Genomic DNA, 16,273 nt, shown 5'->3' with positions numbered 1-16,273 from the left:
AGAAAAGGCGTTAAGGTTTATTTTGAAATTATAATAATACTCTAATCCTCTGCCATTGTGTACTGTGTAGGGACTTTTTCTATATCTCAAATGGCGTTCAGGTTCAGGGGTTACCGAAGAACAAGAACAGAAGAAGCTATGCAACACCACAACTGGTGAAATAACCTGTGAAAGAGGTTATTTCACCAGTGCAATCAGTCAACCCCCTTCCTAGTGGGAGTGCCATGCTGTTGCTTTCGGGCTTCAGCCAAATGGGCAGGCACGACCGGGGCAGTACCACTGTCTCACAGAAAACCGGCGTGAAGTGATGCAATAGGTTTATCTTATTGTACTCGCGTTTCGTTCGGTGAGTGAGACTCCCGGAGCCCATCCCCCCCCCCCTTCCCCAGAGTATGACGGTGCAGTTTAAAGAAAGATTACCCCAGGGGGGTACCACACGTGGAGAATCCCCCTCTGGGCGTCCATCATCGGAACAATCAGTATCCGGTGGTGGACGCACAGGCTGCCCTTCGTATTCTGGGGTGGGCAAAAACTGCGCTCTAAACAAAACATCCAGTTCTAGTTTTCGATCTCGGGGCAAACGGAAGAATTCGCCGAAGGCAACCCCTTCCACGCTCACAGTGGACTTCACCAATGTTAGGGGGCTCAACTCAAACCTAAGCGCGGTTCACTTTCACCTTGAATCTGCGAAGCCGGCCTTATTCTTCCTCACTGAGACTCAGATATCCTCCCCGGCTGATACTTCTTACCTCTCCTACCCGGGGTACAAATTGGAACATTCATTTGTGCCGCGGGCGGGAGTTTGCGTGTACGTCAGAGAGGATATCTGTTCTCGTCGCCTTGGGACGCTTGAAGGAAGGGACCTATCTAACCTCTGGCTCCGCATAGACTGCGATGACCATCCGCGATTCTATGCGTGCCTGTATAGGTCCCATAGCGGAAATGACGAAACTGACCGACTCATCGAGCACATCCAAATGGCTACAGATTCCCTGCTTGAAAGGGTTCCTACCGCCGAAATCGTGATACTTGGCGATTTTAACGCCCACCATGCCGATTGGCTCGGCTCTGAAACCACCGATCACGCGGGAAGATCCTTTCACGACTTTGCTTTAGCCTACGACCTGACACAAATGGTCCCTGCGATTACGCGAATACCAGATGTGGACGGTCATAAACCCTCTTTGTTGGACCTTCTGCTGACTTCGCATCCGGAGAACTATCAAGTCTCCGTTGACCCGCCATTGGGTTCATCGGATCATTGTGTGGTCCGGAGTACTGTGCCATCTACGCGCCCTTCGCGGTCGCGCTTTTTGGGTTTTCGCCGTATTTGGCACTACAAGTCAGCAGATTGGGACGGGACGCGGTCTTTCTTTGCGTCCTACCCTTGGGGGCCTATTTGCTTTTCGTCTGAAGCTCCAGATTCCGTTGCTGCCTCTGTCGCCGAAGTGGTTCTGCAGGGAATGGAACTCTTTATTCCTTTTTCTGCGGTGCCGATCGGTGGCAAGTCTCAGCCCTGGTTTAAGCATTCTTGCAAGACTGCCTCGCGTCGAAAGCGAGAATGCTTTAAGGCATGGGCAGAAGCGGCGAAATCTCGTGATGCTAATACCAGCGAACTCAAAAAAGCATATAACTCAGCCTCCAGGTCCTTCAAACGGGAAATTACTAAAGCAAAGTCAGAGCACATTGCCAGATTTGGCGAGAGATTGGCCCAACTCCCTTCGGGGACTCGAGCCTTCTGGTCTCTAGCCAAAGCTGTCCAAGGGAATTTTTGTCAGCCCTCCATTCCACCATTGCACAGGGAGGATGACTCGCTGGCCCACACTGCGAAGGAGAAGGCCGACCTTTTAGGCTGTCTCTTCGCGTCCAACTCGACTTTGGATGACCGAGGGAGATCACCACCGAGCATTTCACGGTGTGATTCTTCGATGCCGGAAGTTACATTCCGGCAACGTGCTGTCCGCAAAGCATTATCTTCCTTGGACATACATAAGTCGAGCGGGCCGGATGGTATTCCTCCAATTGTGCTGCGTACTTGTGCTCCTGAGTTGGCTCCGGTCTTAACGCGCCTCTTCCGGTACCTGTACTCGCTTGGCACTGTCCCGGAGTGCTGGAAGATCGCATCGATACATCCGATCCCTAAAAAAGGCGATCGCTCCGATCCGTCCAACTATCGCCCAATAGCGATAACCTCCTTGTTCTCCAAAATAATGGAATCCATTATTAATTGCCAGCTCCTGGAGTATCTGGAGGGCCACCAGCTGATAAGTGACTCTCAGTACGGCTTTCGTCGTGGTCGTTCGGCTGGTGACCTTCTTGTATACCTTACGCATAGATGGGCGGAGGCAATTGAGTCCAAGGGGGAGGCTCTAGCGGTTAGTTTGGACATAGCGAAAGCCTTCGATCGGGTGTGGCACAGAGCACTACTCTCGAAGCTTCCAGCCTATGGGCTTCCCGAGAAATTATGCGATTGGATCTCCAGCTTTCTGGCCGATCGGAGCATCAAGGTCGTCATCGACGGAGCATGTTCCGACCTTAAACCCGTGAACGCTGGGGTCCCACAAGGCTGTGTTTTATCCCCGACCCTGTTTCTTCTGCATATCAATGATATGTTGCAACTTAGCAACATTCACTGCTATGCGGATGACAGCACTGGGGACACTCTTTACACTGGCCGGGCAAGTATTTCTCGGGCAGATGTCGATGAGTACCGGAACAAACTTGTGTCTGAAGTAGAAACCCTACTACGTGGAGTCTCTGACTGGGGCAGACTAAACCTAGTCCAATTTAACCCCAAAAAGACACAAGTTTGCGCGTTTTCCGCTAAAAAAACACCCTTTGTCGCTACTCCTCTTTTCGAAAACACTCTCCTTAAAGCCACAGCCAGCATTGGAATACTTGGCGTTGACATATCGAACGACGTTCAGTTTCGCGGTCACTTGGAGGGAAAGGCAAAATTAGCCTCCAAAAAGCTCGGTGTGCTCAGCAGGGCGAGACGGTACTTCACTCCGGGCCACCGCTTGCAACTATATAAAGCGCAAATTCGGCCCCACATGGAGTACTGCTCCCACCTTTGGGCGGGTGCTCCCCAGTACCAGCTTCTTCCACTTGACCGTATTCAACGAAGAGCGGTTCGAATCGTTGACGACCAAAATCTCTCCAAGCGGCTTGATCCTTTGGCGTTGCGTAGAGATGTGGGGTCTCTCTGCATCTTCTACCGCATTTACCATGGAGAGTGTTCAGAGGAGTTGTTCGGATTAATACCTGCAGCTGAGTTTCATCATCGGACGTCGAGGCAGAATACGAAATTCCACCCGTATCACCTCGACGTCCGCCGTTCCACAACTGCGCGTTTTTCCAGGCAGTTTTTGCCGCGCACCACCACTCTGTGGAACCAGCTGCCAACTGAAGTATTTCCGAACCAATTCGACTTAGGGTCCTTCAAGAAAAGAGCGTACCAATTCTTAAAAGGCCGGCAACGCACTCGCGAGCCCTCTGGCATTGAGGGTGTCCATGGGCGGCGGTATCACTTAACATCAGGTGAGCCTCCTGCCCGTTTGCCCCCTGTTCTATAAAAAAAAAAAAAAAAAAAAAAACCAATACGACCATCAGAAATGAAGAATAAATGATTGAATTCTACTAAAGTTAAAGAATAGAAGACAATGACTTAAAACTGATTTGAATCATACTCGATGTCACTGAAAACTAATATAGAATTAAAAAAAGTGTATGTGCGTACAAAGTACACATGTCAGAAGTGAAATTTCTTTGTAAATTAATTATTACTAAGGTAAAAACCAAAATAGATGATCATGTACCCAGTATATGATCACTCCATGTATTTGTAGCGTATCGTAGATACGCACTAAAATGTACATACTATATGATGTAGTATTTTCTATACGATTTTGATGTATGTGTCAATATAAATACAGGACACTTAGAAAAGAAGAAAACAGACGTCACTCAGAACATACTTTAAAGATGAGTGAGCATGTATTTTTCCTGTGAGCCTTTCTATAAGAATATAAATTAATTACCGTTGTTTGTGAAGAAATATATCAATTTAACAAAGATAAAAATGGGTTGTGATTTATAAAAATATAGAACATCCCATATATTTATATATTTAAATTTATACTGTGTACGTGCTGATGATAATATAAATAAATAAAAAATCTGCGTTTACTGCACTAGCCGTTATGTGAAAGAATTGCCATCTAAAGTTCTAATATGTTATTCAAATCAAAGAAGTATGACAATTATTAAGATACATTATTGTAACATATTATCCTGTATGAAGTTTTTCTTCTTTCTCACTATAGCTCTCTCCCACCTCTCGCTCCATGGCACTGTGTGTGATACGACGTTCACTTTCACACTCTCTCAATCAGTCTCAATCACTGTCTCCCTTTTCTTCTTCAAAAGCTCTTCCCTTCGACAAAACCGCTGCACATTTTCGTGACGCTAATATTGTTAGTGTTGCGTTTCATCCCTAAAAAAATTACCCTCATGCGCCTAAAGAAGTTACTTACTAACTTAAAAAAAAATTTAGTTTCCCTAAACCATATTAGTCCTACTAACACATACATACCCATTCTGTAAAATATATACGTTTCATTTTTTTATGTTACGTGTACGTATACGTATACGTTTCAATGTGGTGACAAATACTTTTTGTGTTTTAATTATTAATATTTTTTAGATAAAAAGGTCCAAAAATGTCATGCTAGCTTGGAAGAAAACTACAAATTCGAATTACCGGCCAACCTTGAACCTATTTAGAATAAAATATGTCAAATTTATTTTTATTTTATCTAAAATTTACGCGTTAGGGTGGCGTTGGAAAATAAGGATCAACATATTCCTTCGTTTGTTATTTTAGTGTGTTATCTATGCTTTCAGCTTTACTTCTTGGCGCCAAGTCTGTTATAGAAAGCAAAACCATAGATTAAATTACAACCAAGGTAAAAGTCAAACGATCAAATCTGAAATTTTAAAATGGCGATTGTTCATTGTGCACTTGAAATTATAATAATTTGAAAGTTCCCGATTTGTCACTTGTATAAAATTTATTTTTACTATAAATGGTTTTTCAGTAGTTAGTTAGTAATTTATTAATTATAAGTGTCTGTATTTACCTTATAATTCAACGTAATCTCTAGTAATATATATCCCAAGGAAACAAAATTAACTGGATTAATCGTCAGCAGGTAAAAAGTATAAAAAATAAAAGGTAGAAGAGAGATATGTCTCTATCGGAGTAGCACAAGCTAAAAGAGATACGGCCACCAAACTGTTAAAGCAATGTAGGTTTAGTTCATTTAAAGTCGATGTTCGCAGGCAATGTCGTGGCGACGAGACGAGCGCCCTAGTCGCTGGGGCGAAGCCAGACCCCGATCGCCGGTTTGGGATATGCGGAGAAGCACAAGCCCCGATTGCAGTCGTCAAGCATCACCACGTGATCGTCAAAAGGAGCGAAGGGATCGCCACGACCGATATGACCGTGAAAGACGAGACCGGGATCGCGATGGTGACCGTTATCGCCGTGAAAATCGTGACCGCTTTGATAAACGCGATCGTCGTCGTTCTCCGCGACGTTTCGATGACAAAGATATTCCCACAGCTCCATCTCCCCCGAATATCAGCCGCGATAAGTCTAGAGAAAGAGATAGAAGTAGGTCCCAGTCCAGAAGTCGTTCTCGTAGTTATGAGCGACAGGACATTGACTATGATACTCAAGATAATCAGTCGGCTTCCCCGGGTGATTGGATCTGTAAATGTGGTTCTTATAATTTTAAACGTAGGCAGATTTGTTATCGACGTAACTGTCAAGGTAAACGTTCTGAAGGTAATGTCGTGGGTGGTGAAGATAGGAATGGCTCGGAACCGGCCGCTGGCATTACCAAAAGATTGTTATTTAGACGCTTAGATGCTTTAACAACAGAGGAAAAAATTCTCGATTCAATAAAAGAACGATGTTCCAAGTCTGTTTTAGATTCTATTGCTGGTATAACTATTGGAAGAGAGACACTAACAGGAGCCTCAAAATGCTTGGCATATATCAACTTTAATTCTATTGCTGATTCAACAGCTGCTCATTCTGAATTAATAAGCCTAAATCCCTCATTGAACATTGATAATAGAGAAGTATTAGTATCATTTTATAATGAGCCTCAGAAAGTGCCTAAAACCACTTCAAGTACTGAGTATTCCTCATACAATTATTTGCAGAATAGATCAAACTTTGCTTCAAATCAAACACTTTCTGAAGCAGATAGGGTAAATGCAGCTGCTGCTGTTGCTCAGTCGGCTATCTCAGCTGCTCAAGCTCGCCAGGTCTCATGGACTCCTGTTTCTGTTCCTGCATTTGTTAGTTCCACAGCTCAATCTGCCTCAGTGACCAATATACCAACAGGTGATGGCAAAATACAATATACAGCCCCTGATGTCCGAACCTTTCTCTACGATGAAACCTCAGGTTATTATTATGATCCTGCCACAGGTCTTTACTATGATGGCAACACACAGTACTTCTACAACAGTCAGACATCTCAATATATGTACTGGGATGCCTCTAGATCTAGCTATATTGCTGCCACACAAAGCCAACAAAATACAAACCAACCTAAGTTGCAAAACCCCCCTCAAGCTACTTCAGAGAATACAATTCCAAAAGAACCAGAAGAAAAAAAGAAAAAAGATAAAGAGGACAAAGTTAAGGTTGCAAAAAAGATAGCTAAGGATATGGAGAGGTGGGCTCGTACCTTGAATCAAAAGAAAGAGAATGCTCGGAGTAACATTATTATGGAACAACCCCTGGACCATACAACTAGCAAGGGTTCTGCAGATATTGGTTTTTCTGTTCTAGGGGCTGGTCCATCCTTACAACATCATTCTCATTTAAGAGAAATCTCACCTCCACCCTTGGAAGATGATTTTTTAATAAAACGAACTGAATGTAGTCAGTTTGAGTCAGATGAAGGAATTATAGATTGGGTTAAACTCACTTGCCTTCTCTGCAAGCGTCGCTTCCCTTCAGCTGAAGTATTGACTAAACACAAAACACTATCAGACTTACATAAACAGAATTTTCTGGAACATCAAAAGAAGAATAGCTCATTACCTCAAAGTAATGGTTACAGAGATAGGGCAGCTGAGCGCAGGATGAAGTTTGGTGAAGATGAACCACCAATTCGTAAAAGATATGAATCAGATATACAAACACCTATATTTGCTCATACACCTCAACCTGTTGTAGACACCATTGGTGGCAAAATGTTACAGAAAATGGGTTGGTCAGAAGGCAGAGGGTTAGGTAAGGAAGAACAAGGTCGAATAGCTCCAATAGAAGCCGAACAGAGACCAAACTTAGCTGGACTGGGACAAAAACGAGGAATCTATACTCCCACACCTGGCCTCACATATAGAGACACTGTCAAGAAGCTGATGATTGCTCGATACAAAGAAGTGATTCAGGAAGAAGGAGACTAGGTAAGAGATGTTTTAACACTTTATGCTCAGTTTTGTTTGTTACAGGTTGAATGCAGGTCTGTAGTTTACATTTTATAACTTAGAGAACTTTATGCAGTTACAAGTAGAGATAAATATTGCTCAGAAGAACAATTTTTGCTCTATTTAATGCAATGTAGTGTTTAAATGAAAAAAAAAAATTATCTTTATAAAGTGTCAAGTTAACTTACTCTTATTAAAATTGAATGACTTTGAATCGCTGTGGATTCTTACCAAGGGAATCTAAAAAATAATGGGCTGTCAAAAGCGCGTTGTGTAATCCTTGTCTAATTGTTTGATTCTGTACTTAAAATAGATATGGCGCTTCAAGATGTGCAGCCCTAGATGTGCCCAATACATCTTTGGTAAGTGCTTATATTTCCTTCAGTTAATCAGTTTTTCCTGACAGGTGTAGCAGGTATGTTAAAAATTGCAAAGGTGTGAAAAGCCAAATTTTCCTTACTAGTTTCAACCATTTAGGTCAAATTGACTGAAGAATGTGGACATTACCTGGATAATAACAACTGTGATAGAACTGTGATATTTGTGAAGAAATGGTGAATGTGCGAGTTGGTTGAGTTTAACTGATGGTTGTGACTATTTATATTACAGAACCCGTCGGAGCCACGCGCCGTGCCAATACAGAATGATTACATTATGTACATAGCGTTGCAATAAGTTTGTTATTTGAGTGGCCACCAATTTTCATATATACAAATACATTGATCATGAGCACTACTGTGCCCAAGCTCTGTGTGGTCCTTAATAACATAAATTATTATAATACTAAAATCTGCTTCTGAGAGGTCTCCTTATTTAGAAAATAGCACTCATTATTTTGGTATAGGGAAATATTAAATATATATACAGGCTGTATACATATTAAATGATAAGCCCATTTAGTACAAGTTAAAAAGTATATTTTCATTACATGTCGATATATTGCAAACATTGTTAATAACGAAATGGGCTATTTGTTTTATATACTTCAGATTTTGTGAGTTATATGTCCATATAATATAAGTTTTATATGCATTATTAGCAGTCTATGAACAAAGTATAGATGAAAAGATAAGATTTTTTATTTTCAGTATCTATTCTCCAATTTGCTGATATTACGCACTGTTTGCATTTAATATTTTAATTATTTACTGATAAATAAAGTATGATATGATATAATACTTAAAATGGTTTACTAAGCCAAACACTGTTGAACAACATAAATTACTGATTTAGTAGAATAGAATTTCTATTTATCGAATGATAGTATAATGTAATAATACTTTAATTATAATTTACAATATATCCTCCATTAATATGTATCTAAAGAAGATAATATTCTGAAAATACTAAACGAAATATTTAAAAAAATAATTGGATAAAGTGTATATAATAAATATGTATTAACATTAATAAATACTTCATATTAAAAGAAATTTTCTGTAAGTAGTAGTATTAATAATATAATTATTTTTTATGTACATGATTGTTTTATTCCCCTTTAATAGTAAAAACATATTAAGTTATCTATGACCAAATAATGCCTTAGGAATGGTCAGGTGAACGAAGGTATTAAGAATAGGAGTGGGTTCGTAAGGACCGAGGATATGTAATAGCTGGTCTTGGCTATCAAAAAAAGTGCAATGTTAATAGAAAGTAAACAAGTTTTATTAAAAATCAGATCAACCTTTTTGAAAATATGCAACTAGGTATATCTAAATAATATTTATTTTAGCTTCCTCTGTAAGTGGAATATCCGTAAGGGCTTAACAGTAAGGGGATGTGATAGTGCTGGTCCTCTTCAGTTTTGAATACAATCTGTAATGATTATAATACATTTGAAACCAACCTGCCAAGCACAAATCGATGCACTATTGTCTAAAAGGAACATACCACCTTTTATCTATATCATCTCCAATAATATGAGACAACTTTAAATATGCATTTTTGAAAAGTTTAGTTAAGTTTTGATATTCTTTAAATACTGTAATTTTTATAATTTACCCTAGGTTAAACCCTTTTTGAGATTTAAGTACACGTTTTCTATTCTTACCTCCACATAGGGATATAATGTTTCCTTCTCCAACTGCTTATAATAATCTTCTATATTGAATTTTAGCTTATAAGTTCCTGCTGCCATTGACTCTTTCGTGAATGGGAAAAGAACTCTGCCATCACTCGAGGTCGCTGTATTGTGCCACAGTGCCCACGAATTGTCCTTTTGCTTATACAATTCAACAAAAACTCCAAACGCTGGTCGTCCCGTTGATGTGTCTAGCACGTGGGTTGATAAAACAGCACGAGACATAATCGAAATAAATACGTACGTTCGAGGGCTACAGTATCTGGTGAATGTTGTGGCAAAGATTTCTTAGATTCGAATATTTATCATTCGTAAACAATGTAGGGAATAGGTTACACTGCTAATTAAATAATGAGCTTGTTTTCCTCGATGAGTTATTGTCATTTTTATTGTATTCATCTTTGTTTATTTTACTTATTTTCATTATATTACTTTTCGCAAAATATTGTAGAAGTACCTAATTGAATAGTTCTTATGTACAATACATTGCCTTACGTTCTTGAATCGTGGTAGCTTCTAACTAATACGGAATAGAAATATCATTCAAAAAAATATAAACCTTAAGATTTATATATAAAATTAGATATGGTAATGCATAAAAAATAATAGATGAAGACCGTGCTTTATAGCGTTGATAACCTTATCTATCAATATTCGTGATTATTTTCATGTCACCGAGCGTGGTTTGTGGTCGCAACTTGTGAGCTCAAAATAATATTTCATGAAATGAATTTTTAAAATCTTTGATGCCTAGAATTCCGTAGGATTTTGCACATTTTTTTATAAATAATACGGAGGCAAACGAGCCTACGGGACGCCCAAAAAGGGCAGTCATCGCAGCCATTTGAGGGAGGAGTACACTGGAATTTTGAATTAGCGTTATTTAGTAGTAATATAATAAGCAGCGGAAACTACACCAGAAAATTCTCTCACCAAGAATTAATTTATGATGAGGCCATCGCAAGTAGACGAAAACAAGTTATATTCAAAAATTCCAATGTTATACAGGCCCTATGTTGTACAGTAAGCTAAATGATATTCTGAATGAGTATTTAGTATCCCCTTAATATCTATGAATGTAAAATAAAACTAGAAGAACAGCTAAAAACCAAAAATATGAAATAGAAAACTTGTTTCTTAATATTTAATAATAAAATTACGTTATTTAAAAATTTTAACTTCAGCCTTAATAATATATTGTTGAAAATTTAATTGAAATAGAAAAATCTTGATAATAAATATTAGTTTCCAAACTAAATAGCAACATTAAATTTTAAATCTCATATCCAAGTTTCTCATCCACCAGACTTAAAAATCTTTGTCGAAGTTCACACTTACTCCAGTGTAACCAATTGCTACAACTTAAATTAATTCATTTAGTTTCATTAGCAATAAACGTCTAATGGCAAACATTTTAACCAATTTCTTAATGACACTGGAAGTAGCTGGAACTAGCTTTTAAGATACAGGCTAGGCCTAGTTTAAACGCTAGTGTTCATAGAAGTATATTATGTATAAGGTTAAACAGAGTGAATATTGTACATATAATGTAATGTTTTTTGAATTCATAGGCTCGTACGGTGTTGAAACGAGGCAAGAGGGGCCAAATAATTTATCAGAACACTTACCGTCGCACACTTTGAAGAAAACGCAAAGAGACATTGCGTCTCTGTGTAGTGAGGGAAAATCAAGCCGATCAGTAAAACATTGGAGATTGACAATACGACAAACCCTTCGATGAATTTGGTCAAAAAGAAGAAGATGATACAATCTCAACAAACTCTCTTTTAGTACGGCCTACTGCTTACAAGACACCTAACATGTATTAAATAATGATGCACCTAACTAGTATGATGTAAATATACAGTCTACATAGACGACCCAAAATATTCGTTTTACCATTAGGTAATGTTTTATTAACGAAATATAAAACCTATCCTAGGTTTCATATTTCGCACTCATTCGTAGCAAGTATTCAAAACTCTATTTGTAATATAATTTTTATTACTACCTATTCAATGTCATCGTCATTTAAATTAATATTCTTTCGAACGAATTTGTTCTGCTTAATATACACATCTGGGTGCATAATGTCTTTTTTTTCTTGCTCATCGACGATGACAGTTTGGCTGGACTTGATGATCTTATCTTTGAGTCGGTCCATGTATCCAAACATATGAGCGCTAGGTTCTTCATGTTTCATGTAATCTATTCTCCAAAACGGTTCATCCTGTTCCATTTTGTAAGTGACGCGTTTCCTCGGCTGGGCCACATCCGGAATATGTTCTACTGACATAGATAGTTTTTCTTCCGACTCGTGGAAGTTGACATTCTTGTCTTTATATTTCACTTTGTGAGGGTAAAATTTGCGCAGCTTCTTTCTGTTCAACACATGGCGTTCTTTATTCCTATGCTTGTGTTTTTGTTTTTTATGTTTTTGTTCGTGAATATCGCCGCTGTTCATTGGGAAGAGAGTTAAGTATCGTGGTGATTGGGTTGTTTTGTCCATTCGTAACTTTTTGTAGTTAATTTGTTGTATTGACTTTTCTATCAATTTCCGTAGTGTTACATCTCGAGTTATCATGTCGCAAGGTATGGTTCGAAAGTTTTGACAAAGCAAGTTTTGCATTCTTTGCAACACGGGCTCGGATTTATCTTGATAGGTAGCGGAAGTGTCGATGTCTTTATGAAAGTTGGAGACCATTTTAGTCATGAGGGCATTGTTTCTTAATATCTTTGCGTTGGCTGCTACTAATGTTGAAATCAGTATATAAGTGCACGCCTGCATTATCTAGAAAAAGAACTTGATCTTAACAATGGTAATGGTGAATTGTGTTTTTTTGTCTAGATAATATATATGAACTTACCAGAAAGACCAATTAAATTGATGCAGTGCTAGAATCTTCACTTGTTATTTTTAAAGCACCTTTGCGCTAAGGCCTAAGCCACTGCCCGTCGAAGTTGGTTTCTAAAATGAAATTCGGATGTTGTGAATTTATTACAGGAAAGCTACTGTTAGTAAACATTCAGGTTTGTTTGGTTATCGAACACGCAGAGTTTGTGAAATCAATCAAAAACTTTATAAACAATAACGATAATTACTTATGCGTTTTTCGCTTTTTGAAGAGCCTATAACTGTATAACTTAAGAAAAATTAAATAAAAGTGTTGAAAGAAAGCGTAACATGACATTTCAGAAACTATTGTTTAAGTGGGTAAGATAATATTTTGTTAACTGAGAATGTCGTTGACTAGGTATGTCTACCGTATTGGACTTGAAATATGTGAACTAAAAATGTACATACTATATGGTGTAGTATTTTGTATACGATTTTGATGTACCTATGTGGCAACTTAAATACAGGACACTAAGAAAAGAAGAAAACAGACGGCACTCAGAACAGACTTTTAAGACGAGTGAGCAGGTATTTTTTCCCTTGAGCGTTTGTATAAGAATATAAATTTATTACATACTGTTGTTTGTGAAGTAATATACCAATTTAACAAAGATAAAAATGGGTTGTGATTTATAAAAATATGTTCTATATATCCTATAGACTCTAAATCTTACCTAGAATAAGGATAAGACTATAAGCGCGAAATATACGCCTCACAAAAATGTTTTACGAAAAATCCGCTTTTCGTTTCTTTCATTTAAACATTTGGAATATAATATAAACGAGGCGACAAGGCATTTTTATTCGAGAGACATCTATTGAGTAATCTATGAACTAAGAAAAATCGACTCGAATGAATTCTTTGTGCAGCATTACTGTTTATATGCAGAGCTACTTGACCATAGATAGAGTTAGTATCGATTATTACCATTGGATACTAAGTTACTCAACACTAGATGTCTAATGCAAAAATCGTCTGACTACATTTCCCAATGAGTGAAAGTAACTCAAGAGATACTTTAATGGGTAATGCATTTGGTACAGATTTGGGAAAGCAGTGATAATTTTTTTTTATAGAACATGGGGCAAACGGGAAGGAGGCTCACCTGATGTTAAGTGATACCGCTGCCCATGGACGCTCTCAATGCCAGAGGGCATGATGTTTTTAAGTAGATATACTTTTGCTAGTAGTTTAAGGCATAGTAAGTTGTAAATTAATTAAAAAATATAAATATACATATATATTAAATGATCATGTTAATTTTAATACTATCCTGTCTATATTTATAAATCTCAACGATTATAGTTAAGTGGTTTCAAAATAATCAACGTTTTTTGGATGTATAATAGTTTGATTGATTAAGATTTGGCAGCGCTCGCTAGTTCCAAAAATAAGAAGAAATAACATAAGGTACCTTTGCCGTCAATCGAGGCTCGAATAAAAACATCGGCTCATACAAATTGCTTGGTCATTCGAGCCCCGAAAACTGCACACGACTTACTCTAACCCTAACAAACGGGTTAAAGAAAAAAAACCTTAGGGTTAGTGATGCGATCTTTTTATCGATAGATACAATATGATAAAAATAATTTGTTACTTATATTCATAATATTATAAAAACTTAGGAAAACTGGGTACGTACTTGTTTTACTATATTTGAATAATTAATTAAATAGATAGGAACAGAGAAATTACCTCTACACTTCACCAAAGCTTATTACTACGACAGAATAAATTATTTTATCTATATATACTCGTGGTTCCGAAATATTAAAAGTTGTAATAAAAATACAGATAAATGAGAAGGTCAGCCCTAGCAGAGGCCGGCAGAGAGCTGCCCCATCAAGCGCACTCGGCGTCACAGTAAAAGTGAAAAATACGAGCCGCCGACGGGTTGAGCGATATTTTCTGTTTTTGTTGGTCAGCACCACCATTTACATAATCGTTGCTGGCAGACGTTTACTCAATTTCTTGCCCTCGCCAATTTAGTGGATATCTCTAAAACCTATTTATTACATGCTGTGAATGTAAATTAAAAAACCTCTCTTCATTTCCTGGATACTACAACCAACTGGCCTGGCAAGACTCAATTAATGTCGTGTAACAGATTAGCTAAACTTCATTATCATTTTATTAAAGATATGCATACAAAATAAATATTCAGTTTCTTACTATATTTATATGTCAATATCTTTTCATTATTATTTAATTTTTGTAAAAATCCAAAACGATGAAGACCGGAACATGCCTTACCGAATATTGTGGATATATCTTGTCCATTCCAATTCTTTATCTATTGAGGGAAGAGTTTACCGTATCGACGGGATGAACATAAAATGTTTGACAATTACGAAACACATCAAAATAATATGTATCTATTTTATAATTACAATGACAAATAAAGAAACCATGAAAGGCGGTGCAGCCCTTCTTGAGTTTGAATTATAAGAACAAACCCGATTTTACTCTATATACTTACTTAATTTAAATCCCTTATACGATAGCTATGAAACAGTCCGATGTGTAAATCTTGAAATGTAAACGATTCCAAAATTATTTGACCACGGTTAACGTAATGCTGCCAGCGTTAAAGGTAGGTAGGTACACTGCCAAGGACGATCCTTTTGATGTGAAACATCTATAGCCGCACGTAAAACCGATTTCTGGCGTGGGACGCATGCCGTGGCGACGCGTCGCCACGCTATATGATATACAGTCTAAATGCAGTAGTAAATTTCACATTAAAAATATTTAATGAAAATAATGTTTATTCAACAAATAGTCATCGTTATCAGGAAAAAAATTGTAATATTTAATTTTATCATTATGACATATTTAGTTCCTATCACAATCTATTCTTTTCTGCATATTACTTTTACAAAATAATGTCGATGTTTCACATGTGCCAGGCGTCCCGTGACGACTCACATTTTTTTAAATTTGTTTTAATATTTTTCTATTAATTTTTAATATTACTATGTAGTTTAAGAATAAAATTATTGATGAGGTTTTAATGAACTATTTAAACGTAAAAAAAATCTATCTAAACTCATATAATGTTTTGAAGTCATATTTAAAATGAAATTAGCCAAATGGGTCCAGTCACTTCTCGAAGTAAGACAAACGAACAGCAATTCATTTTAGTTATCTACTTAATAGCAACATGCAGACTTTTTTGGAAACAAACACCCGCAACACCAAATCAAACTAAACGCAACCCAAATGTCGCACGTTCTTCGCCCAACGCTTTTTCTCTTTCCGACGCTCTTTTATCCTAAACCACTTCATTAAAAACAAAATCATCACAAACATTTCAAAAATCATATTACATACATTTACTAAAATATACTGATACAGAATATATTCTTATCGTGCAAAAATAGTTAAAATGAATCTGTTTTGTAGAAATAATTAAGTAAAAACTGTTTACATATGAAAAGAAAGAGGCTGGCTGCTCACAACACAGGGAATCCTAGAGTGGGGGCCAGTGCACTTTACTTTATCTAAATATTCCTGTATATTGTGTCTAATAAAGTTTTATCTCTCTTTCTTTTATAAATAGGTATACATAACTTACGTATCTAATTATGAACTATGCTTGTAATTTTTTAACGCTATAAATGTTAATCGGAAATCTAACAAGAACCATGGAGTAATAAAGCTCTGAGCAGACCTACAGAATCCCTTGTTAATTAAAATAGGTGCTAAGATAAGCGCAACATGATGCTCGTAGCATATGCTTTTACAGTGGTAGAGGTTTTCCTGAAGGTGAAAAGTGGTC

At 37.6% G+C, this 16,273-nt stretch overlaps 3 protein-coding genes across 4 annotated transcripts; 1 reads left to right on the top strand and 2 right to left on the bottom strand.

Moving 5' to 3' along the window:
* Positions 1-5,022: 5,022 nt before the first annotated feature.
* LOC111001351 (RNA-binding protein 5-A) lies at positions 5,023-8,898 on the top strand. Of its 2 annotated transcripts, XM_022271231.2 has the most exons (4): positions 5,023-5,213; positions 5,344-7,494; positions 7,829-7,877; positions 8,125-8,898. In XM_022271231.2, the coding sequence occupies exon 2, from the start codon at positions 5,347-5,349 to the stop codon at positions 7,492-7,494; it is 2,148 nt and encodes a 715-aa protein (XP_022126923.2). In that variant the 5' UTR covers positions 5,023-5,213; positions 5,344-5,346; the 3' UTR covers positions 7,829-7,877; positions 8,125-8,898. The 2 variants fall into 2 exon arrangements, with proteins under 2 accessions (XP_022126923.2, XP_045488024.1); XM_045632068.1 differs by having other exon boundaries at positions 5,023-7,494.
* Positions 8,899-9,158: 260 nt separating this feature from the next.
* LOC111001353 (probable 5-hydroxyisourate hydrolase R09H10.3) lies at positions 9,159-9,892 on the bottom strand. Its single transcript, XM_022271232.2, has 2 exons — positions 9,566-9,892; positions 9,159-9,330 (listed from the first exon to the last, which is right to left on the bottom strand). Exons 1-2 carry the CDS (start codon positions 9,818-9,820, stop codon positions 9,244-9,246), a joined length of 342 nt encoding a protein of 113 aa, XP_022126924.1. The 5' UTR covers positions 9,821-9,892; the 3' UTR covers positions 9,159-9,243.
* Positions 9,893-10,880: 988 nt separating this feature from the next.
* LOC111001372 lies at positions 10,881-12,727 on the bottom strand. The gene is made up of 2 exons (XM_022271255.2): positions 12,463-12,727; positions 10,881-12,386 (listed from the first exon to the last, which is right to left on the bottom strand). The coding sequence occupies exon 2, from the start codon at positions 12,381-12,383 to the stop codon at positions 11,607-11,609; it is 777 nt and encodes a 258-aa protein (XP_022126947.2). The 5' UTR covers positions 12,384-12,386; positions 12,463-12,727; the 3' UTR covers positions 10,881-11,606.
* Between the last annotated feature and the right edge of the window lie 3,546 nt (positions 12,728-16,273).

The sequence above is a fragment of the Pieris rapae genome, chromosome 18 (assembly GCF_905147795.1).
Source record: "Pieris rapae chromosome 18, ilPieRapa1.1, whole genome shotgun sequence".
Lineage (NCBI taxonomy): Eukaryota > Metazoa > Arthropoda > Insecta > Lepidoptera > Pieridae > Pieris > Pieris rapae.
The sequence above is the reverse complement of the archived record's forward strand: the minus strand, read 5'-3'. Positions and strand labels throughout refer to the sequence as shown.